This window comes from Leucoraja erinacea, chromosome 3 (genome assembly GCF_028641065.1).
Source record: "Leucoraja erinacea ecotype New England chromosome 3, Leri_hhj_1, whole genome shotgun sequence".
Classification (NCBI taxonomy): Eukaryota; Metazoa; Chordata; class Chondrichthyes; order Rajiformes; family Rajidae; genus Leucoraja; species Leucoraja erinaceus.
This window is the reverse complement of record NC_073379.1, coordinates 17,705,709-17,732,453: the sequence shown is the minus strand read 5'-3', so window position 1 is coordinate 17,732,453 and position 26,745 is coordinate 17,705,709. Positions and strand designations below refer to the sequence as shown.

Genomic DNA, 26,745 nt, shown 5'->3' with positions numbered 1-26,745 from the left:
ATGTTCAGCACAAAGTGCTGGAGTAACTCAGCGGGTCTGGCAGCATCTCTGGAGGGAAAGCATGGCTGATGATTCCAGTCGGGACCCTTCTTCCGGAGGGTCTGAAGAAAGGTCCCAACCCGAAACGTTACCCATCCTTTTTCTCCAGAGATACGGCCAGACCCGTTGAGTTACTCCGCACTTTGTGTCTATCTTCCCAAAATGTTCCCTAAACCATTTTCTCCAGAATTGCTGCCTGACCTGCTGTGTTACTCCATCCGGCATTTCGGTATAAACCAGCATATTCAGTTCCTTTCTACACATCATGTTCAGCATGTACATTGTGGGCTAAATGGATGTGGTGCACTGTGCTGTGTTCTACGTACAGAGTATCTTTTTACAACAGATCTTTGCCACTGTGCACCCTCATTCTAAGTGTCTCTAATAACAAGCAACAAATTGTAGGTCAGTCTGACTGCAGTGTATTTGATTCAGGAGGTGGGTATTAGCAGTTGCAAGGGAACTTTGGTTATTGTGAAATCTATATTCCCAATAGGAGTTGCATTCAAGACAATTTTGTTTACAGATATTAAATCTGAGTCGGGAGATCATTAGGATTGTTTTTCAGGTAGATTTGGGCTTCTTGCCAAAGCTGCCTTTGAAATTCCTCCAAGCGGAAGTCTGTGAGTTCTAAGATTCCATTAATGAATGAGAAAATCTTATTCTCTGTCTCACAAGAGGCATCCTTCATTAAAGCTGGAGGGGGTATGGAGAAGATTTACGAGGATGTTGTCAGAACTCGAGGGTCTCAGCTAAAGCAGAGGTTGAGTAGGCTGGGACTCTATTCCTTAGAGCGCAGGAGGATGAAGGGTGATCTTACTGAGGTGTATAAAATCATGAGAGGAATATCTCAGGTTGATTCACAGAGTCTCTTGGCCAGAGTAGGGGGATCGAGGCCCAGAGGACATAGGTTCAAGGTAAAGGGGAAAAGATTTAATAAGAATCTGATGGGTAACCTTTTCACACAAAGGGTGGTGGGTGTATGGACCAAGCTGCCAGAGGAGGTAGTTGAGACTGGGACTATCCCCACGTTTAAGAAACAGTTATACAGGTACATAGATAGGACAAGTTTGGAGGGATATGGACCAAAGGCAGGCAGGTGGGACTAGTGCAGCTGGGACATTGTTGGTCGGTGTGGGTAAGTTGGGCCGAAGGGCGTGTTTCCACATTGTATCACTATGACTATTAGTCTATTAAGGAATCTGAATAGCAAGAATGTCTTTCCATGTTTCTTTGATTGATTATACCATTCAATTAAGCACCTTGGCAGATTATCGTATGCCAAACTTTGTCATAAATCAAATGTTTCCTATACTCAAGTTGCATTGCAGCTAAATAAGTTCTGATAAGCAAAACAAAGGAAGTAAACTAAGCTAATAATGCATTTCCTTCCTGGCCATCGAGCACAATTGATCAAACTATTAAAACCATAAAACTAAAACCTTGCTTAAAAGTGATAAAAGTGATAAGGTCATAAGGTCATGTGAAAGGAATAGAACTAGACTGTTCGGTCCATCAAGTCTACTCCGCTATTTACTCATGGCTGATCTATCTCTTCCTTCTAACCCCTTTCTCCTGCCTTCCCCCCAAAACCTCTGACACCTGTATCAATCAAGGATCTATCTATCTCTGCCTTAAAAATATCCACTGACTTGGGTCTCCACAGCCTTCTGCGGCAAAGAATTCCACAGATTCACTTAAACTTTCTCCTCATCTCTTTCTTAAAAGAACATCCTTTAATTCTGAGGCTATGACCCCTAGATTCTTCTTCTTCTTCTTCTGTCATGTGTCTTTTATTCGGTGGCCGGTGTTTGGGGCAACTTGCAGCTCCGTTGAGGCGAGCCAGGCCAACGTGTCATCGTCCAGGGTCAATCAGACCTCGTTCGCCGGTGTTTGGGGCAACTGGTGACTATGTGCTCCACTGTCCCCACACTCACAGGAGGTGCTGTCCACTTCTGCCCTCTTCTGCTGCTTCCCAGGATGGCTTACTGAGTAGGATGGCCAGGTCATCAGAATAGCCATACTGCTTTGACTGGGTTGCAGGCTGGTCATGGATGTAGATGTTGAACAGCATTGGTGCCAGATTCTCCTACTCGTGGAAACATCCTCTCCACATCCACTCTGGCACCTTCCCAAGCCTTTTCACTATTCTGTTTGTTTCAATGAGGTCCCCCTTCATTCTTCTAAATTCCAGCGAGTAGAGGTCCAATGCCGACAAACGCCCATCCTAGGTTAACCTACTCAGTCCTGGGATCATTCTTGTAAACCTCCTCTGAACCCTCTCCGGAGCCAGCATGACCTTCCTCAGGTATGGTGCCTAAAATTGCGCACAATATCTCAAATACGGCCTTAACAGCGATTTATACAGCCTCAGCATTACATCCCTGTTATTGTATATAAGCCCTGTTAAAAAAAACGCTATAATATAAGTGTTATAAGAAGGATCTGCAGGTGCTAGTTTATATAAAATGCCGGGGTAACTCAGCGGGTCAGGCGGCCATTCTGGAGAAAATGGTTAGGGAACGGGAATACGAGAGATCAAGTTCACCCTTGTGTGAGGACTCGATAAGAAGAAGTCACATGTGACGAGTCACAGTGAAATTCTTTGTTTTGTATACCCAAGGTATGCAAAGAGTTGCCACATAAAGGGCACCGATAAAGTTACAAAGTATCTCATGCCGGGTCCAGCTTTGTTTCCCCCCCCACGACGGTCCTCCCAAGCTGGGTCCTGCTATGGTCCCGGCGGGGGGTCCTCTGGCGGGCTCCGTTGACCCGCAAGGCTCCATCAACCCAGGCAGGCTCGTCTGGACAGAGGTAACAGTCTGGTCAGCCACACCTGATTAGATGGTGTGGGAGGCTGGAGTAGCCAAACTATATATTTTTATCTTGTGCACTATCTCGTAAAGTCATCGGTAATCTTTAAATTGTTGCAAAAATCTACAACCAAAAATTCAAACTGTTATTAACTTGTGAAACAAGAATATTGATTTCCAGGCATCAGCTCCAATATCATCACAACGAACCTAAAAACATTGTTTATATTCTCTCAACCATGTTCATTTCTCAGATCATGTGTAATTTTAACTGTGATCTATCTAATCTTTTGATGGAAAGTTGTGTCAATGTAGTCCCCGACCCTCTAATGAAACAAAGATTGAATATTTGTGCATTCTGAGTGCAACTCCGCTGGTGCCCCTGCCTCTGACCTCACCAGTGTAGGATCCATGATAATGGAGGTATTTTGTCACCAACGTGATCTCCCGGTGGCTCAGCACTTCAACTCCCCTTCCCATTCCGAGTCCAACCTTTCTGTCCCGGGCCTCCTCCCTGGCCAGAGTGAGTCCCACCGCAAATTGGAGGAACAGCACCTCCAATTTTGCTTGAGTAGTTTACACCCCAGCGGTATGAACATTGACTTCTCCAATTTCAGGTAGCCCTTGCTTTCTCCCTCCTTCCCCTCCCACTTCCAGCTCTCCCACAAGCCTACTATCTCCATCTCTTCCTTCTTTTTGCCGTACCCCCCGACATCAGTCTGAAGAAAGGTCTCGACCCGAATCGTCGCCTATTTCCTTCGCTCCATAGATGCTGCCACACCCGCTGAGTTTCTCCAGCTTTTTTGTCTACCTTTGATTTTTCCAGCATCTGCAGTAATCCCTGTATATTAGTATGGCATCACTCCATTCCTTGCTCAGATACTTATCCTGAAGCATAGTGTGTGGGTAGGAACTGCAGATGCTGGTTTACACCTAAGATGGACACAAAATGCTGGATTAGCTCAGCAGGTCAGGTAGCATCTCTGTAGAAAAGGAATTGGTGATGTTTCGGGTCAAAAGAAGGGTTCCTTTTCTCCAGAGGTGCTGCCTGACCCGTTGAGTTAATCCAGCATGTTGTGCCTATCCTGAAGCAGTTTTGTTTAGCTTAGTTTAGAGATACAGCACGGAAACAGGCCCTTCGGACCACCAAGCCCGCGCCGACCAGCGTACACTATCCCCAGGAGAGTGTAACACCATTCTACACATCAGGGACAATTTGCAATTTTTTACTGAAAACAATTAACCTCCAAACCTGTACGTCTTCAGAATGTGGGAGGAAACTGGAGCGCCTGGAGAAAACCCACGTGGTCACAGGGAGAACGTGCAAACTCCGTACAGACAGCACCCGTAGTCATAATCGGACCTGGGTCTCTGGCACTATAAGGCAGCAATTCTACTGCTGTGCCTCCGTGCTGCCTCCTAAGTGTTATTAATTACTGTATAAGTGTTGTTCGGGTTGAACTTCATTGGAACAGCATAGGAGGACTGAGAAGACACTGGTGAGGTGGGTTGGAGAATTAAAATAACAATGGACTGAAACTACAGGGTCACCCATCGACGGTGTTTTATAGGTGAGTGGCTCAGCTCATAGACTAATGGGCCTGTCCCACTTGGGCGACTTTTTAGGTGACTGCAGGAGACTATGCAGTCGCCACATGTTCGCGGGTGGTTGCCGGGTAGACGCCTTCCTGGTCGCGATGAGTTCCCGCATTCTGAACTAGTCGTGGCCTCATTATGGGTCGGCGCAAATGGGTCGCCAGGAGGTCGGAGGTTCTCGGAGGTTCGCGTAGGTTGTAGCCGGTGCTGACCGGTGAATTTCATTGGCTCATTGTGATAAAAAGGGTAAGCAGTAGTTTTCAGAACCAAGGATAACCGACCGGTAATGTTAAATGTCTGCTGAGCTTCACAGCCGTGTATCTCTGGCTTCTTAAAAGTTATCTCCACTCCTTCTCCCCCAACTCCTTCCCCCTCTCCCCCCCTCTTTTATAAGGACTTACTGTACACTGTGCTTTAGCCATCTTAATTACAGCGCCAACCTTCCTGTTCATCGCGGTGTGTATCTGTATCTCCTTGGCTTTGCACCCTGGGAATTTTTTAAACAGGGCAAGCGGGGGGAGCGTTGTCTAAAATACTCACATGGACTGGTGAAGGTAGTGATGCGTTTGTGTGTGTGTTCCAATCTGACAGTCGCTGTTCCAATTGCCGGTTTTTCAGGCGACTGCCGGCCACTTGACAGTCGCCCGCAGTCTGCTGAAAAATCACCTAAGTGGGACAGGCCCATTAGACCATCCTCTAAATGGGGTGGGGATTCGGAAATCAGAGATGCAAAAGGACTTGGGAGTTTTTGGTGCGGAATGCAGAGAAAGATTGCCAGAGGAGGTAGTTGAGGGACTAGCCCAACATTTAAGAAACAGCTTGGCAGGTACATGAATAGGACAGGTTTGGAGGGATATGGACCGAACGTGGGCAGGTGGGACTAGTGTAGCTGGGACATGTTGGCCGGTGTGGGCAAGTTCGGCTGAAGGGCCTGTTTCCACACTGTATCACCCTATGACTCCATGACTCTAAAAGATCAAAATGTTTGACCATTTCGTTTTAGCACACTCTATATAATAGCATTGATTACTTATGTTTGAAGTTCATACATGAATCAGGCTGCAGAAATGGGCAAAACAATGTTGAATAACTGTAAACGTCCTCCGAAGAGGGGCACAAAATGCTGGAGTAACTCACATGCAGCATCTCTGTATAGAAGGAATGTGTGACGTTTTGGGGGGAGACCCTTCTTCAGACTGCAAACTTCCCAGTAAATGTCCTCCATCACGTGCTTGTGTCGATATTACCTGATCCTCTCAACGTTTTTAAGACTGGCTGTATGTACCCCTTCCTCTGCCTTCAACTTTCACATTTTGCAATCACACTTCAAGATGTGAATAGAGGGATGGGGACCATGTACCGGCAGATGAGATCTGTTTAACTTGGCATCATGTTCTGCATGTGTGGGCATACAAGGGTTCCTGTTCTACGTTCTATGTTCACCATGATTCTTTGCTCTGCCATTCTGCAGGTTGGAGGGAACATTTTAAACTCTGTTCAGATTACCTCTCTCACATTAGTTTAGGTTAGTTTAGTTTAGAGATACAGCGCGGAAACAGGCCCTTCGGTCCACCGGGACCGCGCCGACCCGCGATCGCTGCACTAACACTACCCTGTGAATACTAGGGACAATTTACAATTACCCTGCAAACCCATATATGTCTTTGAAGTGTGTGAGGAAACAGAAGATCCCGGAGAAAACCCACGGGGAGAACGTAGAAACTCCGTACAAACAGCTCCCCTAATCAGGATCGAACCCGGGTCTCCGATGCTGTGAGCGCTGTAAGGCAGCAACTCTTCCGCTGTGCCACTGCGAATACAGTAGTCTGCCTGAACACTAGCCAAATGCCCTGCAGATACATCCTAGCATTGTATTAACTTCATTTAGAACAGCTTTGTATTGATTGTTGGCTTTCTCCCAATAATTAATCTTCACATTTAGATCCTTTTCTTCCCCCCTCTTGCCAAAAGGACAGATCTTTATATTCTGGATTCCTTTTGTTTCATTCCATAATATGCATTACCTTGGACTTTATATATCTATATTAGAATCTGTCCGTCTAAATCTAAAGAATATATTGAATTCTATTTATCTCTGCACATTCCTTGTCACATAGCTACATCACTTGGTATGATCAACAAATCATCAAGGTTTGACATCCTTAACCTTGAAAATTCTCAATGTTCATTTAAAAAAAAACTCAGGTAGACAAAAATGCTAGAGAAACTCAGCAGGTGAGGCATCAGGAATCAAGGGATATGGGGGAAAAAACAGGAACGGGATACTGATTTTAGATGATCAGCCATGATTATATTGAATGGTGATGCTGGCTCGAAGAGCCAAATGGCCTACTCCTGCACCTATTTTCTATTTTTTTACCCGCTGCGCCACATGTTATTTTCCTGTATTACTGAACACTCTGGTCTTTCAAGAGCCAGTGCCCCTGGAAAGTGACATCTTGCTGTCTTGACCACCTCACTCAGCATTCTGCTGAACAGATTAGAAAGTATCCTGTGCAGGAAGGAACTGCAGATGCTTGTTATACACAGAAGATAGACACAAAATGATGAGTAACTCAGCAGGTCAGGCAGCATCTCTGGATAGAGGGAATGGATGAATGTGACAAAAGTCCCATGCCACCAGGCACAGGAACAATACACCAATAGAAAACAAGTCCATGGTTGTGCAAGAGGTGATATGGATATTCTATAACCATCAGCTCATTGAACAAACCCCTAATCCTACGTCCAAAACAGATCAGTAGAAGAAGGTCCCCTATCCATGTTCTCCAGAGATGCTGCCTGGCCTGTTGAGTTACTCCACCGTTTTGTGTCTATCTTTGGTATACACCAGCATCAGCAGTTCCTTTTCGTTATATTATATCTTGCACTGCCATGGACTTGTTTTTTAATTGCGTATTGTTGGACTAATTTTTTTCTTTGCGCAGAATTTCACTGACAATGAATTTATGTTTCATTAATATTTCATTTATGTTTTTGTGTGCTGTTTGAGTCTGTGTGCCTTTAATGCTGCTGCCACCAAGGTGTTCATTGTACTTTAACAAACTCGACTTCTCATGATAGAATTGACCCATAAAGAACTTTACAAAGTTACATTTGATTCTCCAAGTAAATTAGAACCGCTCATTATCTGTGGGTGCATTTCTCTCTCTTCAAATGTCAACACGGTGTGATTTCTCTTTAAATATAAATATACTTTCCGGTTTTCTCTCAAATCTCTGGCTGTTGAAATTTGTCCTTGGTGATGAGATGAGTTAACTGTGGAATACAGTGTACTCTGCTTCTGTAGTGTGGTCCGATTACAATCAATTGAGGTGAATTTCTGACAACGAGGATACTCCTTTATTGCCACTAGGTACACACAAAGTACACATTCCTTCCTCGTCCGTTCACCCCCCCCCCCCCCCCCCCCCCCCCCCCCCCCCCCCCCCCCACCCCTTAGTCCTCGGTCCCCCTCCCCCCCCCCCCCCCCCCCCCCCCCCCCCCCACACTAGATCCCCTTTGTTCTCAGCGGCACAGCCCATCCACCTCAGCCTGACCCAATTGTCGGCCCCACTCTGTCCTTGGCCCGACCCAACCTCCAGGCAGAGTATAATGTGTGTATCTTAACATATCACACAGTTAGCCCGTGTGATTATAGACACATTTCCACCTTTATATCTAATCTTTTACATATGGTCTATTTACATCAACTAGTGGAATTATTCACCCAAGATAGATTCATTGTTATTTGTCGGGCATATTACTGATTTAACTTTCAGACCACATTTTACAAAATCGTTTGACCTTTATCACGAATAAAACTAGAAATATCAATACAAATATTTAATTTAGTTGAGTTTATTGTTTATCGAGGTACAGTGAAAAGCTTTAGTGTAGGAAGGAACTGCAGATGCTGGTTTGGACCGAAGATAGACATAAAATGCTGGAGTAACTCAGCGGGACAGGCAGCATCTCTGGAGAGAAGAAATGGATGACGTTACGGGGTGAGGCGAGACCCACTTTTGCTGCATGCTAACCAGTCAGTGGAAGGACTATGCATGACTATACATGTTTCTATGACTTCATCATTTTTCCGATGGGAATTATGTGATCTGTTTGTCTGGATCTAAAGATTGGAGCCAAATCCTTCACAATAACTTAATTGCAAAATATTTTATTTCCATGGTATAGTTGGCATTGGAATGGTCTTTGATCCTTCAGTAGCCTTAAAGCTTGTAATCTAACTTGCTCACGTCTGATGCGAGTCATTAAGTTTTATATGAACGGGATGCAATATTTTTGAAAATTTCAGGGGACATTACTTTTTCATCTGGTCTCACCCTCATACTAAATTGAGAATTATTCAATCAACTCATTACTTTATGCTTGATGCCTTTTCTGCTGTGATAAAATTTGGCAAATGTACAATATAGACTTGTTTTTGCTTGAGTCCATTGCACGGGGTACAGACTGCGCATGGGGACATTGATAAATGACCCAAATTGTGGAGAAGCCCAGGCAGTGCCAAAGATTCCACTGACAGATCACCCCTGGATATGGAGCATTGCCAGGAATGTACCATCAAATGAATGAGGTCTAATTAAATGACCTCGGGAATGAACCTAAATGGCTGAGCTGTTTCTAATTTTGTAACTCATCAAAATACAATATCTCTTTAAAGTGTTCATGCTACTGACATTGACTTTAATGCAGAGATTCATTTTTCCCCCAGGATTGTAATTAAAAAATAATGAGCTTGCCAGACTATTCTTAGTTACAGGTCAGCCTTGAAGTAGTGCAGTTTAATTCACAGCCGTGGACTCATCATAGTGCAAGGCAGAGGGCAGTAGATGGCGTTTTTCTTTCACGTACCTGCTAGAGAGAGCCTCCCAGTCAGAGGCTTGAAGTTGGCCCTCCTTTCAAGCAGGTTAATATCGATCTGAATAGGTTTTGACTGTGGTGGACCTTACGGCAAAAGTGGATTTAGTAAGCATACGCAGGAGAGAGTTTGGGGCAGAATTTGTTCAAGATAAATTAGTTCTTGTACGAGAAGTAGACGAGAAGCAATCTGGGTTAGTTAATGAAAAGTTACGCCGCTCCGCACGACGGAAACTGATTAGTTTAGTTTCAATGAGCGAATAGTTCCTTCATGTTAGCTCTGTTTCAGCATACATGCAGCATATGTAAAACAAAATGAAGGCAGCAATTGTCATCATTTATAGGAAAATATTTCATTGAGTTTTTTTTAATGCCATGCATTTAGTTCCTCTCCCCCATTCAAAATATTTTGCACAGCAGACAGTGGGAAATATTTAACATTATAGACTGGGATCCCAGGTGACATAATCGATAACTCTTCACTAACAGCATGGATCATGGGTTCAAAATGAATTTGAATGTGAGAGATATGTATGAATGGCAAAAACAATACAGTTATCGAGTCATGGAGTCATAGAGTTATACAGTGTGGAAACAGGCCCTTGGATCCAACTTGTCCACACTGGCAAACATGTCCCATCTACACTAGTCCCACCAGCCTGCATATGTCCCATATCCTTCCAAAATGATCCTATCCATGTACCTGTCTAAATGTTTCTTGAACATTGCGCTAGTCCGTGCCTCAACTACCTCCTCCGGCAGCTTGTTCCATACACCCACCACCATTTGTGTGAAAAGGTTACCCCTCGGGTTCCTGTTAAATATTTTCCCTCCTCACCTTAAACCTATATCCTCTGGTTCTTGATTCCCCTATTCTGGGAAAAGACTGTTTGTCTATACATTTCTTTAAATGATGGCAATGCCTGGGCTTTCATGGCGTGTATTTTGATTGATCGAATTGATTGAAAGATACAGCATAGAAACAGACTCTCCGGCCCACTGAGTCGGGGAACCTTGGATGATGAGATAATTTGAGACTCTGGTCAGGAAAAAGAAGGAGGCATGGGACAGGCGTAGATGGCTGGGATCATGCGTAATCCCTGGAAACGTTTCGGGAACTGAGGAGCATTCTTAAGAAGGAAATCAGGAGGGCCAAAAGAGGGAGCAGGAGATAACACTGGGAGATAGTATTATCCAAAGAGATTTTATGTACATTAAGAGAAAAATGCTGACTAGAGAGTGAAAAGGGCCCCTCGGTGACGGGCACAGGTGACGGGCAAGGTCCTTATTGCGTATTTGTCCGTTGTTTTTACCAGTGGGACAGTGAATGGAGATGTCTTGAGGACAGCCCGTATTACAGTGGAGGAGGTGCTGTACGTTCTAAGTCGTATGATGGTAGATAAATCCCTTGGGCCTGATTTGATATAACTGGGGACATTGTGGGAAACTAGAGAAGAAATCGCAGGCACCCTGGCTGAGAATCATCATTAGACGTTTTGTTTAGTTTATTGTCACGTGTGCCGAGGTAGAGTGAAAAGCTTTTGTTGGTGCTAACCAGTCAGCAGAAAGGCAATACATGTAAATCGATCCATTTACAGTGTATAGATACATGATAACGGATAAAGTTTAGTGCAAGGTAAAGCCGGCAAAGTCCGTTCAAGGATAGTCCGAGGGTCACCAAAGACGTAGATAAGTAGTTCAGCACATTGGTGAGATGTTAAAAGACCAAAGCGTAGATAACATTGTGCCTCTTGAGAGCCTAACGTCTGCGGTAGACAAAGATAGACACAAAAAACCTGTAGTAACTCAGCGGGTGCAGCAGCATCTCTGGAGAGAAGGAATGGGTGACGTTTCGGGTGGAGACCCTTCTTCAGACTGAGAGTCAGGGGAGAGAGAAACTAGAGCTTTCGAAGGGTACAAAGAGCACGTAAGGTGTGAAAAGAACAGATTAAAGCAGACACTGATCAAGGCAATATAGAATGGTTCATTGTTGGCTGAGGGGAAGGTGACAACGAGTCATACAAACAGCAAAATTAATCAGGAGGACAGTGAAACTAGTTGGAGAACTAGGATGGGGGAGGGATGGAGGGAGAGGGTTACTTGAAGCAAGAGGCAAGGGTTACTTGAAGTTGGAGAGATCAAATATCATATCGCTGGTTTGTAAGCTGCCCAAGCAAAATATGAGGTGCTGTTCCTCCAATTTGTGTTTGGTCTCAATCTATCAGTGGAGGAGACTCTGGACACAACCAGCATCTGCAGTTCTTTCCTACAAATCTGTGATAGGTACGATGCTTGAGAGTATTCTGAAGGATAAGATATATATGCATTTGGATAGACAGGGGCTATTAGGGATTGTCAGCATGGTTTTGTACGTGGGGCATTGTGTCTTACGAATCTGATTGAGTTAGATTTTGTCTACGGGGAAATCAGCAAGGCATTGGATAAGGTTCCACATGGTAGGTTAGATCGCATGGAATCCAAGGAGAAGGCATGATTAGCAAGTTTAGTTTTGTCTAGTCTACTCCAGTCCAGTCCAGTCTAGTCTAGTCAAGAGTCAAGTCAAGTCAAGAGAGTTTTATTGGTATGTGTCCCAGATAGGACAATGAAATTCTTACTTGCTGCAGCACGACAGAATATGTAAGCATAATACAAAACGGAAGATAAAAGTTCAGTGTGTATATAGACCATAGACCATATATACACATGACTATATAAACTAGATAGTCTAGCTTAGTCTAGTCTAGTTTATTTTAATTAAGTCTAGATGAGTTTAGTCTAGTTTAGTTTTGTCTTGTTTAGTCCAGTTTAGATTAATTTAGTCCAGTCTAGTTTAGTTTAGTTTTGTGTCATGTGTACTTAGGCGCAGTGAAAAGCTTTAGTTGCATGCTAACCAGTTAACAGAAAGACTTAATATGATTACAATCAAGCCTTGAAGTGCAGGAGAATGAGGGATAGAGGTATAAATAGAGGTCTTATAGAGGTGTAAAGATCACGAGAAGAATAGATAAGGTAAATGCACTGTCTTTTACTTAGAGTATGGGGATTCAAGAACCAGGGCTCATGCGTTTAAGGTGAGAGGGGGACGATTTAATAGGAACCTGCGGGGGAACCTCTTCACACAAAGGATGGTGAGTACATGGAAGCTTTGCCAACTCCTGGTTATCTCCATCCATCTGCTCTCTTATCCATTACAAAGAGGCAACTCCTCCAGGAGTGTTGCTCAGTAGTAATGGACAAGGCAGACCCAAGGGGAAAGTAACTGAAGGAAAGCAGGAATGTCACTGCACTTAGTAACGTACCATGGCCGTGGCATTTACAGTCACGGAGTTATAGAGCATGGGAACAGACCCTTGAGCCCAACCTCCTCATATTGGCCTAGATTGCTCATCTACACTGGCCCTACTGGCCTGCATTGGACCCAAGTAGTTATAAACCTGAAATGCAGGAAGGTGAGGTGTGATCTTATCGAGGAGTATACGATCATGAGGGGAATAGACAGGGTAGAGTCTTTTACCCAGAGTAGCGGAATCAAGAACCAGAAGACATAAGTTCAAGGTGAGAAGGGAAAGATTGAACAGGAACCTGAGGGGCAACTTTTTTCACAGATGATGGTGGGTGTATGGAATGAGCTGCCAGAGGAGGTATTTGAGGCAGGTAATAAATATCACAACATTTAATAGACATTTAGGCGGGAACTTGAATGGGAAAGGTTTCGAGGTACAAGGGCAAGTCATCTTCCTTCTCAGTAAATACACAGGGAAAAAATTCCATCCTTTCATCACAGGGCTTTTGACATTCCTCCCTGGAGTTTGTAAAAAATACATGCCTTGCAGGTCTCTAATGGTATTCTATACTTGCTAATATGCAAACTCATTTCACAGTTAAACTGAATCAGGTTTACGATGTGTTTTCCAGTTTAGAGAGGGACGACATACTCTAGGTTTAAGGAGAGGTAGGAAATATTTAATAGGAATCTGTGGGGCAACTTTCTTTTGTACAAAGGGTGATGGGTACATAGAACGATCTGCCGGAGGAGATAGCTGAGGCACGTACTATCACAACATTCAAAATACATTTGGACAGGCACGTGGATAGGACAGGTTTGGAAGCATATGGGTCAAATGCAGGCAGGTGGGAGGAGTGTAGATGGGGCATGTTGGTCGGCGTGGACGAGTTGCGCTGAAGGGCCTGTTTCCACGCTGCATAACTCCATGACTCTATGAAATGGATTGAATTTGGCAATTCAAAAGTTGCATTTGTTATTTTAGGCAGAGATATGATTCAACTGATTAAAATGTCAGAAGAAGGGACCGAACCAGAAACATCACCCCTCCATGTTCTCCAGAGTTACTCCAGCACTTTGTGCCTTTCTTTGAAAAACCAACATGTGCGGCTCCGTGTTTCTACCCTTGTCTTTTGTTTAATTTCTGCAGCTTGTCAACCGGGATTCTTTAAGGCTTCACCATACAGTCCCTACTGCAGCAAGTGTCCACCCCACAGTTATACCCATGACAGGGGATCTGCAGTGTGTCACTGCATGGAGAACTACTTCAGAAGAGACAATGACCCACCCTCGATGGCCTGTACAAGTAAGTAAGCACTTACCTCCTGTGTCCTCAGTTGACGTTTATTTTCCAGCTTCAAGTGGGACTGGGAAGGAGAAAAGTTAGCACGCTGATAATGCAGTTTGGTGTCATATGTCCGTTTGAAGAGAAGGAATGGGTGACATTTTGGATCGAGACCCCTCTTCAGATAATGTTCTGCAGAGTATTGTGGAACAGAGGGACATTAGTGCACAATTCAAAAGATCCTTGAAAATGGACATTTATAGAGTCATACAGCGTGGACCCTTTAGCCCAGCTTGCCCACACTGACCAAACATGCTCCATCTACACTAGTCCCACCTGCCTGTGTTTGGCCCACATCCCTCCAAACCTGTCCTATCCATGTACCTGTCTAAATGTTTCTTAATCATTGCGATAGCACCTGCCTCGACTACCTCCCCCAGCAGCTCATTCCGTGCACCCACCACATCTTTGTGTGAAAAGGTTACCCCTCAGATTCCTATTAAATCCTCCCCCCCTCACCTTATGTCCTCTGGTACTCAATTCCCCTACTCTGGGCTAGAGACTGTGAGTACCAGATCTATTCCTCCCATGATTTTGTACACATCTGTTGTGATAACATCTGCCATCCAGCTGCAGGTGCCAGCAGGGCAATCTGCAGTTAACAGTTGGCAAGGGGGTAAAACACCATGGGCACTGCACCATTGATTCACGATGATTCAGTTGCCCGATCACAGTTTCTTCCCAGCTGTTATCAGGCAACTGAATCATTCCCACCACAACCAGAGAGCAGTGCTGAACTACTATCTACCTCTGTGGTAACCCTCGGACTATCCTGGCATTACCTTGCACTAAACGTCATCCCCTCATCATGTATCTATACACTGTGAATGGATGGATTGTAATCATGTATCGACTTTCTGCTGACTGGTTAGCACGCAACAAATATCTTTTCATTGTACCTCGGCATATGTGACAAGGAACTAAACTGCACTGGTAAACTAAACTGAACCATTCTTACCTCTGCCAGGACTCGAGAACATTTGATGCTTATGCCCGCGAGACTGGCAGGGGTGTGGGTCAAGAACTTGCCCTTCTCTCTCAGTGTGTCGGCATTCACACTGCTGGCATACGGACACAGAAAGTGTCCTTGCATTTCACCCACTTCACCGGGTCCAGACTGCTGCCACCGATGAATGGATGGAGATGTCACCAAGATTTGTGGAGTTGTTGAGAGGGTGGAGGCTAGTTGTTCGGGTTGCCGGGTGACATTGATGTGATGGGGAAAGGGGCTGAGAAATGGTCAATGGAGTTTAATCTAGACGAGCTTCAGCTGATACAAGAATGATCCCAGGAATGCATGTGTTAACCCATAATGAGCGCGTGACGGCACTGGGCCTGTACTCACTGGAGTTTAAAAGAACGAGCGGGGACCTCAATGAAGCATACAGAATAGTGAAAGGCTTGGATAGAGTGGATGTGGAGAGGATGTTTCCACTAGTGGGAGAGTTGGGACTAGAGGTCATAGCCTCAGAATTAAAGGATGTTATTTTAGGATGAGAAGAAATTTCTTTAGAGGGTGGTGAATCTGTGGAATTCTTTGCCACAGAAGGCTGTGGAGGGCAAGTCAGTGGATATTTTTAAGGCAGAGATAGATAGATTCTTGATTAGTCCGGGTGTCAGAGGATATGGGGAGAAAGCAGGAGAATGGGGTTAGGAGGGAGAGATAGATCAGCCATGACTGAATGGCGGAGCAGACTTGGTGGGCTGAAGGGCCTAATTCCTCATGACTGTATGATACATTTTGGGTGATACCATCATACCACCAGTGAGGTTGGGACATAGACCATGAATGATGTGTGTAGGAAGGAACTGCAGATGCTTGTTTGCGCCGAAGATAGATGAAAAATGCTGGAGTAACTCAGCAGGACAGGCAGCATCTCTGGAGAGGGGGAATGGGTGACATTTCGGGTCGAGACCCTGCTTCAGATAATATTCTGCAGTGTATTGTGGAACAAAGGGACGTTAGTGTGCAATTCCAAAGTTCCTTGAAAACTGCATCACAGGTAGATACTATGGTTAAGAAGACAAATGGGACAATGGTCCTCATTAGCTTACTTTAGTTTAGCGATACAGCGTGGAAACAGTCCCTTCAGCTCACCGAGTCCGCACCGACCAGCGATACCTGCACATTAAAGGGCCTGTCCCACTTGGGCGTCATTTGCGAGTCATTTACGCGACATCATTTACGTGTCGTGACGCACGTGGTGCGTGGTGACGTAGGCAGTGACACGCCATCCCGGAGGGTTGCTCTGCGGCCTAACATCATGGAGCTGGAGGCCTTGCTCGGGACTGACTTTGAGCCCCACCATGGGGGCGTGGACTTACCATCGGAGCTTTGAGCTCCAACCACGGCCTGCGGACTTTAACATCAAGGAGCTCGCAGTCTCGGGTAAGAGAACAACGTCGGGAAGCTGCAAAAGCTGCACAACGTTCGACTAGCCCTGACCCCGGGCCAGATCGCCCGGCGCAGGGGAGCTGAGATTCCCCCCCGATACAGGAGCTTGATCGCTCCGACGAGGAGTCCCGCCGCCAGCTACGCGAGTAAGATCGTCCCATCAACGGAAGGTTAGAGGCCCCTGACCTCTGAATGGGGAGATTGAACTTTTTTTTGCCTTCCATCACAGTGAGGAATGTGGAGGAGTCACTGTGGTGGATGACTTATGTTAAAATGTATTTTGTGTGTTCTGTTGCTTTTTATTAGTGTGACTGTATGACAAATGGAATTCCTCGTATGTTGCAAAATGTGATTCTGATTGTTTTCTGTTTGGTGGTTCCAGGACCTCCGTCAGCCCCACTGAACGTAATCTCCAACATCAACAACACCAGCGTGATCCTGGATTGGAGCCCCCCAGCCAACGCGGGCGGGAGGAAGGACCTGATGTACGTGGTGGTGTGCAGGAGGTGCGGCGTGGATCTGGCGGAGTGCAGCGAGTGCGGCGGCGGGGTCCGCTACATCCCACAGGAGGCGCGACTGAGGAACACCTCCGTGATGGTGGTGGACCTCCTGGCTCACACCAACTACACCTTTGAGATCGAAGCGGTGAATGGAGTGTCCGAGCTCAGCCCCATCCCCAGGCAGTTTGTGTCTGTGAACGTCACCACCAATCAAGCAGGTAAGGACGATGGATCGAGATTCACGTCTCATTGACCAACATGCAGGGCCTGAAAATGTGTTTTGTGTTACTTTGTTGGTGAATACAAAGAGTCAAGAGAATCAAGAGAATCTTATGATGTTTTGTCCCAGATAGAACAATGAAAGACTTACTCACAGCAGCACAACAGAATATGTAAACATAGTTCACTGTAAACAATATAATAAATGAAAAAAAAAAGTTCAGTGTGGGTATACATACACATACTTAAAATACACATATATATATAGAACATATATATAAGTATGTGTATTTGTGAGTATATATATACACATTGAACCTCCAAATAAGCTCTGAACTACATGGACTATTATAGTTATTATTGCACTAAAAATGCACACACAGTATTGTTTCTGAATTATAACATAAATTGAAAAGAATTAAAATATGTTCATTTTCCTTTAATGGACAACCTGGAGGGAACTCGTTATTGGCATTATTACTTTGACTTTATCACAAAGGAATGCAGTTGATTAAGTTAACTTCCTGGACAATGAAGTCCTCGTGGTCTGCCAGTGATTGTCTTCTGTAAGAACATCACAAGGAGCTGTTACTTTCCTTCAGTAAGTCTTTAGTGATCCAGAGATAGTGCGGGAAATCAGTGCAGAATAATTGGAATAGACTCCGGAGGTTTGATGCATGGTATTACCTATCATGCACAAATGATAACTGCTGCATGATAGTCAGAATTAATTGCTCAGGATTTTTATTATACTTAACTGCAAATATCTTTGTAGGGTGCAACATATCGGATAATTTACCCAGATTGGACTGACACACTGTCCTGATCTTAGTAGTTTCAGTTTATTTTATTGTCCACTGAAGTACAGTGAAAAGCTTTTGTTGCGTGCTGACTAGTCGGCAGAAAGACAAAACTTGATTTACAGTGTATAGACACATGGTAAGGGAATAACATTTAATGCAAGGTAAAGCATTAAATATCCGATCAAATATAATCCGAGGATCACCAATGAGGTAGATAGTAGTTTAGCACTGCTCACTGGTTGTGGTAGGATGATTCAGTTGCCTGATAACAGCTGTGAAGAAACCAAACATCATAGAGCAGAGCAAGATGGTTCACTCCTGCAAAATTCAATGGACTAACGTGTAGTACGGAATGGGGTGGCAACTTCCGCCATTTTGGCAAACCCGACCCAACTTCCGTGGAATGTGTAATCAGCAAAGATCATAGAGCAGAGTCGGGTCGGATTGGTTTCTTTTTTTGAAAACAGAAATGAGGAAAACTATCAAGGGAATGATTTGGTATGGTAATTGAAAAGTTTCTGAAATGCTAACTTAGAATGGAATCGGAGCATGCAACCATTGTCTTTTTTGAGGAGGACGGATGAGAGCTTTGCCTTACAGCCCTGGATGGAATTAATTTTAGCAAATGTTAGCGTGCTGTTAGAGCAATATTTCAATGGCCTGCATTATCTGCAATTTGAAAAATTAAAAATGGCCTGAAGGAGAGGGCAATGCTCAGGAAGGAACTGCAGACGCTGGTTTAAACTGAAGATAGACACAGAATTCTGGAGTAACTCAGCGGGACAGGCAGCATCTCTGTAGAGAAGGAATGGTTGATGTTTCGGGTCGAGATCCTTCTTCAGACTGAAAGTCCCTTTCCCGTAACCTTCATTCTGAAGAAGGGTCTCGACCCGAAACGTTACCCATTCCTTCTCTCCAAAGATGCTGCCTATCCCACTGAATTACTCCAGCATTTTGTGTCTATCTTCAGTTTAAATCAGCATCTGCAGTTCCTTCCTATACACACATCAGTCTGTCCAGTCGAGGGTACAATTGGCGATCAAAATATGACAGCGAGTGTTGAAGGATGATTAATGCACCTGGATCCAGTTTATGTACTTAACTTCATCTTGCGTTGAAACCGATCCCGGGGTGTATTAATCACCAGTAAATACACGCTTCATTCCCCTCGTTTCATTACTTGTATGACACCTTTTAAAATTGAAGCACACAATGCTTTCGGGCCCCTTTGAATGGATGAAAAATACAGCAATTCCGAATCTCGCTGCACTTAGCCCAGTAGAGTTATTTTCTTTCGGTACACAAAAAAGCTGGAGAAACTCAGCGGGTGCAGCAGCATCTATGGAGCGAAGGAAATAGGCAACATTTCGGGCCGAAACCCTTCTTCAGACTGATGGGGGGTGGCGGGGAGAAGGAAGGAAAAAGGAGGAGGAGGAGCCCGAGGGCGGGGGGATGGGAGGAGACAGCCCGAGGGCTAAGGAAGGGGAGGAGACAGCACGGGCTAACAAAATTGGAAGAATTGGGAGAGTTATTTTCTTTCCTCGTTTCAATGCTTGTAAAAGCAAATGACAATACAACATGAAGATTCCTGCCACAAACAACCAAAAAGAGCTTGTAATGATTAGAATTTTATTAACATTTCGCATTTTCATTTTGGATCGAATAAATAAAAGTGATAGACGATTACACGGAATTCAAAATATTTTTTTATTATGGGCAGTATTTTGAAGATTTGTAGAGAAATGGAACACTTAATGTTGAGGCACAGTTACTGTAATCCGACGCTTAAAATGCCTGCGTTTTAAAATCTAAATATTTATTTGCTGTAAAATAATAGTTACACATGGTCATAGCTGGTTACCCTATATTCTGCTAATTGGTATTCATATATATTTTTTAAAAACCGCGTAAATGATAAATTGCTGCAACAATGTGCTTTTAAAAGAGTTTACTTCAGTTGTGATTAGTTAACGGCATAAACCATTTGAAATAGAAACCAAATATATTTTCCCAAAACAAAATTTGAGGAAAAATGTCCTGAGTGCATAAATTCCTAATTCACAATCAAGAAACTGCATCAAGAAACATCGGATTATAATTTGATTTTAGACGCCCAATATGATCCATTAGGAACCGCGACAGTTCTGCGTGCAGCACACACTTGGGCAAATGAAATGCATCGGTCTTTAGCGATTCCCAGAATTGTGTTCTGCTTTGCAACAATTTCATACATACTGAGCTCGGAGCTGAAGCTAGCATCTGCAGTTTTAGAGCACGGCACAATTATAGGTAATCAAAAGAGAAATAATTAACTTTAACACCTGAGTGAGAAGGGTTCCGAAGAGACGCCATGACCAAAGATCATAGATTGGAGCGGAGACGGAAGCCGGTTATGGAAAAGGCACTGAGGATTACCCATGACCTACTACGGCTTTTTTGACGAGTGGACTATCTTGCTCCGCTCTATGATCTTTGGAAGAAACTGTCCCTGAGTCTGGAGGTGTGCATTTTCACACTTCTATACATTTTGCCTGATGGGAGAGAGGAGAAGAGGGAGTGGACAGAGTGTGACTCATCCTTGATTATGTTGCTGGCATATCTGGATTGATGCAGTTTATGCACAAATGATAACTGCAGCACATTAGGTAGAATTCATTGCTCAAGTTTTTAATTATATTTATCTCCAATTATAGGGTGCAACATATTGGATAATTTACCCAGTTTGGACTGATACACACAGTCCTGATCTTAATAGGTTGGCTTCTAATAGAAACTGCTTTGCATGTTGGCAAGCATTGTACTAAACCTAGTGCATTGATGAGGGGTGTTGCTTTGTCGACAGCACTGTGCAAGGGATGTGATGTTAAGCTGTATTTCTTTTATGATAAATGATGAGTACAAGAAGTGGCTTCTTAATCAAGGCCATGGACAAGCATTAGTTTCCTAGTTATTCGAATGTGATGATCTGTGAACAAATAGTTCAAAGTTTATGTGTAAGAAGGAACTGCACGTGCTGGTTGAAACCGAAAAGAGACACAAAATGCTGGAGTAACTCAGTGGGACAGGCAGCATCTCTGGAGAGAGGGAATGGGTGACGTTTTTGGGTCAAGACCCTTCTTCTAGTCATGTTTAGTTCAAGGTTTCAAGGCTTCAAGGCTTCAACGTCAAGGTCTGTTTAATGTTGCATGTACCAATTAAGGTACAGTGAAATTTGAGTTACCATACAGCCATACAAAATGAGAAGCACCAAGACACATAACTACATAAAAGTTATGGATTCCACGTTCCTCACTGTGATGGATGGCAATAAAGTTCAATCTTCTTCCTCTTTGCTCTCCCACGGTCGGGGCAGTCAAACCATCCACAGTCGGAGTGATCAAAGCCCCCACAGCCGACGATCGAAGCCCCCATCGGGGAGATCGAAACTCCCACGCAGGGGCGGTTGAAACTCTCTCCACGGCATGCAGCTCCCTAATCGGCCTCTCGGTTTCACCCAACCCCCCACCCTCCAAATAAAACAAACCAAGGAACACTAACACACACTTTTTAACACATACTAAAAATAACAAAAAAGAAGAAAGAACAGACAGACTGTTGGCGAGGCAGCCACTGCTGGTTTTGCCACCCAGTGTACCTGGGTATAGTTTTTAGATACAGCACGGAAACACCTTCAGCCCACTGAGTCTGCACTGACCAGCGATCCTTGCACACTAACATTATCCTACACACACTAGAGACAATTTACAATTAGCCTATAGACGTGAACGTCTTGGGAGTATGAATGGGGATAAACCACGCAGGTCACTGGGAAAACATGCTAACTCCGTACAGACAGCACCTGTAGTCAGGATCAAACCCTTGTCTCTGCCACCATTTAGTTCTTCCTTTAGCATTATTGTATAAATTGCCATTTGTTTTCATTTTCATCCTGGCCAAAATTGAAGCAGTGATTTTTTTGTGTTCTGTATTCTTGCGGCACTCCAGTGTCTGCAGGCAATAACCTCTTCCACCCATATAAAGCCACACACTTCAGAAACCAGCTCCTTTCAATGAATCATCTCTGTGAACACATATCCAGTCCTCTGGTGCACTGCACCTGACTACATAAAGACTAATATGTGTTATGTGGAAATAAGATCAAAATGGATAGAGATACAATCGGCCCAAGCGATTATTAAGTCTGACGTGACAAATAGATTAGCTAAATTTGATTTTAAATGGCAATACACAAATTTATAAAGTTTAGCTTTAAATGGCAATTGAGTTTCAAATGAGTTTTACTTCTGGTAATAATCATAATAATTCAAGTCGGTTGCACTGGCTTCACCTTGCACTAAACGTTATTCCCTTATCATGTATCTGTACACTGTAATGGCTCGATTGTAATCATGTATTGTCTTTCTGCTGACTGGGTAGCACGCAACAAAAGCTTTTTACTGTACCTCAGTGCACGTGATAATATACTAAGCTGGCATATGACTGTGTGACTAATGCTGGAAATACGCAATGCAACAGGCAGCATCCGTGGAGAGAGAAGCAGAGTTAACGTTTCAGATTAATGAGTTTTCATCGTGAAACATTGATTAATTTTTGCCTGACCTGCTACCTGTATTCAACATTTACAGTTTTTATTGGCCAATTTAAGCATTTTTATGCGGGACTTGAATGTCAAGGGAAAGGCCAACACTTATTGCTGAGGATAAAGTGAATCTCCAGTCTGTTTACACAAACTGAATACAACCTTCTAAATGTGCAATCATTGAAATGAAAAGTTTATTTTCCATGACCAAAATTGCAATGATATAGCTGACAGGATTTGGGTATCATGCCCCGGCCAAATTGTTCTCATAAGGTCATAAGTGATAGGAGCAGAATTAGGCCATTTGGCCCTTCAAGTCTACTCTGCCATTCAATCTTGGCTGATCTCTCTCTCTCCCTCCTAACCCCATTCTCCTGCCTTCTCCCCATAACTGATAACCATATGATGATACAAAGGTTAGTGGTTTTGCAGATAGTGAAGATGGTTGTGAAAGATTGCAGCAGGATCTGGATCGATTGGCCAGGTGGGCAAAGGAATGGTTGATGGAATTTAATACAGAGAAGTGTGAGGTGTTGCATTTTGGGATGTCGAACAAGGGCAGGACCTACACAGTAAACAGTAAGCCTCTGGGCAGTGTTGTAGAGCAGAGGGATCAATAAGTACAGGTGCATGGTTCCTTGAAGGTCGAGTCACATGTAGATAAGGTGGTCTAAAAGGTTTTTGGCACTTTCGCCTTCATCAGTCAGAGTATTGCGTATAGATGTTGGGAGGTCATGTTGCAGTTGTATAAGACGATGTTGAAACCGCATTTAGCATATTGTGTTCAGTTCTGGTCACCATGTTGTTGTGAGAAAGATATTGTCAAGCTTGAAAGGGTTCAGAAAAGATTTACGAGGATATTGCCTGGATTAGAGGGTGTGAGCTATAGGGAGAGATTGAGTAGGCTGGGTCTCTATTCCATGGAGCGTAGGAGGATGAGTGGAGATCTTATAGATATATATAAAATCATGAGAGGAATAGATCGGGTGGATGCACAGAGTCTTTTGCCCAGAGTAGGGGAATCGAGGACCAGAGGACATAGGTTTAAGGTGAAAGGGAAAAGATTTAATAGGAATCTGAAGGGTAACTTTTTCACACAAAGGGTGGTGGGTGTATGGAACAAGCTGCCAGAGGTAGTTGAGGCTGGGACTATCCCATTGTTTAAGACACAATAATACAGGTACATGGATAGGATGAGTTTGGAGGGATATGGACCAAGTGCAGGCAAGTGGGACTAGTGTAGCTGGGACATGTTGGCCGGTGTGAGTTGTGCCGAAGGGCCTGTTTCCACAATGTATCACTCGATGACTCAAATCAAGAATCTATTTATCTCTGCCTTAACAATATCCACTGACGTGGTCTCCACCGCCTTCTGTTCTGCTTGACATCCCAAAAGAAAATTCAATGATAATTCTGCAAGGGAAAGAATATCCACAGAGCCACTTAATACACTGCCGTGCCTTTCAATTTACAGCTCTACAAGTGGGCATGTGCTGATAATTCATCATAATACTTGGGCAACAAAAGTCATGCATTCATTTGCAAGCACATGCTAAATAAGAATTAAAGCAGAAATTATATGCAAATTCCACTTTGCAATGGGAGGTAAATTGACGTGTTGTTTGCAGATGGTTTTGAGAGTGTGATTTTTTTTAATTTTTTTTTTTAACTTGCCATCTGTTCTTGGTGGTGGCATCACCGACATATAATGGGAAGAGAAACAACCTGATATGAAAAGCAGTTCTCAATGCATGAGCCCTGCAGGGAAGAAACAAACTTGTCGAATATTGATTGCTAATTGGCACCAGCAGCGACTCCTCAACCGTAAATTAAGACTCATTCGGCAATCAGGGGTGGAGAATGTGCAGCAGGGGCTGGTGTGTGTGTGTGTGTGTGTGTAACTCATCAGGAAGGCTGGCTCCATCCTGGGAGTAGGATTCATGGAGGTGGCCTTGGAGGGGAGGATGTTCCTCAATTTGCGGACAATACAGATCACCCCCTCCGTGACGCATTGGTCATCCTGAGGAGCGCCTTCAGCAACTGTCTGGTCCCTCCATGATGCAGCACAGAATGCCACAGGAGATCCTTCTTGCCTGTGGCTATCAGACTGTACAACTCCTCCCCCTTCTGTAGTGGGTAGACTGACACTGACTCCCACCACCCCAATATCTCGACTGCCAGGAAATCAACCGGTAATGATCACCCCCCCAGGATTCAGAGACAGTTTCTTCCCAGCTGTGAACCATGTGATGAATGTGAACCATCATACCAACAACTAGAGAGCAGTCATGAACTACTGTCTACCTCATTGGAGATCCTCGGACTATCTTGATCAAACTTTATTGTTCTGCTCGCTGTATCTCTAAAATGGCGGGGAAAAAAACTAATTTTGAAAAGAAATCTTTCAAAGACAATTGATATTCACGTTATTCCCTTTATCGTGTATATGTACACTGTGGACAGCTCCATTGTAATCATGTATTGTCTTTCCGCTGACTGGTTAGCACGCAACAAAAGCTTTTCACTGTACCTTGGCACACGTGACAATAAACTAAACTCAAACTCAAATAGGAAAATGGACGTTCAGGATGGCCACACATTTTGCATCCCCTTCCAATTTTACTTCACATTAAATGATCATTACCGGTTGATTTCCTGGTAGTTGAGATATTGGTGATATATTTCAGAGCTTGCAAAGATGGAGTTCCACTGCCAAAACCTGATGCAACATTTGACCAGAATGATGCTTGAATTAGGGGGAATGAACTACAAGGAGAGGTTGGATTGTATTATTTGGCATGCTCGGAGGCTGAGTGGGAGACCGTAGAGGTATATAAAATTATGAGAAGCGTAGATAGGGTAGAGTGCTAAAATCTTTGTCTCAGGAAGGAAATATCAAATACTAGAGGGCACAGCTTCCAGGCGAGAGAAGCAAAGATTAAAGGAGACGCGTGGGGGAAGGTTTTCACGCAGCGGATGGTGCGTGCGTGGAACATGCTGCCTTGGGTGGTGCTGGAGGCAGGTCCAATGGTGACATTGAGGAGACGTTTGGATGGGCACATGGACGTGCAGGGAATGGAGGGAGATGGATCATGGGCAGGCAGATGAGATTAGTTTATTTTGACATCATGTTTGGCATAAATGCTGTGGGCTGAAGGGTTATTTTGCAGTGCTGTACAGTTCTACATTCTATAACATCATATTAATGTTTCCGTCAGGTGATCTTTAAAGATAAGTCACAAGTTTACAAGTTACATAGGTAGAATTAGGCCATTTGGCCCATCGCATCTACTCCGCCATTCAATCATGGCTGATGTCTCCCTCCTAATCCCATTTTCCTGCCTTCTTCCCATAATCCTTAATACCCGTTCTAACCAAACAATAGCCTGGATATAGGGTGCACGTTGAATCAAGAGCTAAAATTGGCACGTCGTAAAGGTAATGCCCCTGTCCCACTTAGGAAACCTGAACGGGAACCTCTGGAGACTTTGCGCCCCTCCCAAGGTTTCCGTGAGGTTGCAGGTAGTGGAAGCAGGTAGGGAGACTGACAAAACCTCCGGGAACCGCACGGAAACCTTGGGTGGGGCGCAAAGTCTCCAGAGGTTTCCGTTCAGGTTTCCTAAGTCAGACAGGGGTTTAATGCTATGGTTGTTATGGGAGACTTCAACATGCAAATTGACTGGGAAAATCAGGTTGGTACTGGACCCCAAGAAAGGCAGTTTGTGGAGTTCAAGGCAAGATGGATTATTCGAGCAGCTCGTACAGGAGCCTACCAGGGAGAAGACAATTCTGGATTTAGTGTTGTGTAATGAACTAGATTTGATAAGGAAATTTAAGGTATAGGAACCATTAGGAGGTAGTGACCACAATATGATAAGTTTTAATCTGCAATTTGAGAGGGAGAAAGTAAAATCTGGAGTGTCAGTATTGCAGTTGAACAAAGGGGACTATGGAGGCATGAGGGAGGAGCTGGCCAAAGTTGACTGAAAAGAGACCCTAGCAGGGATGACGGTGGAACAGCAATGGCAGGTATTTCTGGGAATAATCCAGAAGATGCAGGGTCATTTCATTCCAATGAGGAAAAAAATTCTAAGGGGAGTAAAGGGCGACTGTGGCTGACAAGGGAAGTCAAGGACAGTATAAAAATACAAGAGAAGACGTATAACATAGCAAAGATGAGCGGGAAGCCAGAGGATTGGGGAACTTTTAAAGATGAACAGAAGGTAACTAAAAAGGCAATAAGGGGAGAAAAGTGGAAATATGAAGGTAAACTAGTCAAGAATATAAAGGAG

At 44.0% G+C, this 26,745-nt stretch overlaps 1 protein-coding gene across 2 annotated transcripts in view; it reads left to right on the top strand.

Annotated features, from left to right (window-relative positions):
• Window positions 1–26,745, top strand: part of LOC129695356 (ephrin type-A receptor 5-like) — a 290,075-nt gene that overhangs the window by 146,532 nt on the left and 116,798 nt on the right. For both annotated transcript variants that reach the window (XM_055632230.1, XM_055632231.1), the window contains exons 4-5: window positions 13,763–13,918; window positions 16,735–17,070. In XM_055632230.1, the coding sequence (XP_055488205.1) occupies window positions 13,763–13,918; window positions 16,735–17,070 (492 nt within the window). The remainder of the gene's footprint in view (window positions 1–13,762; window positions 13,919–16,734; window positions 17,071–26,745) is intronic.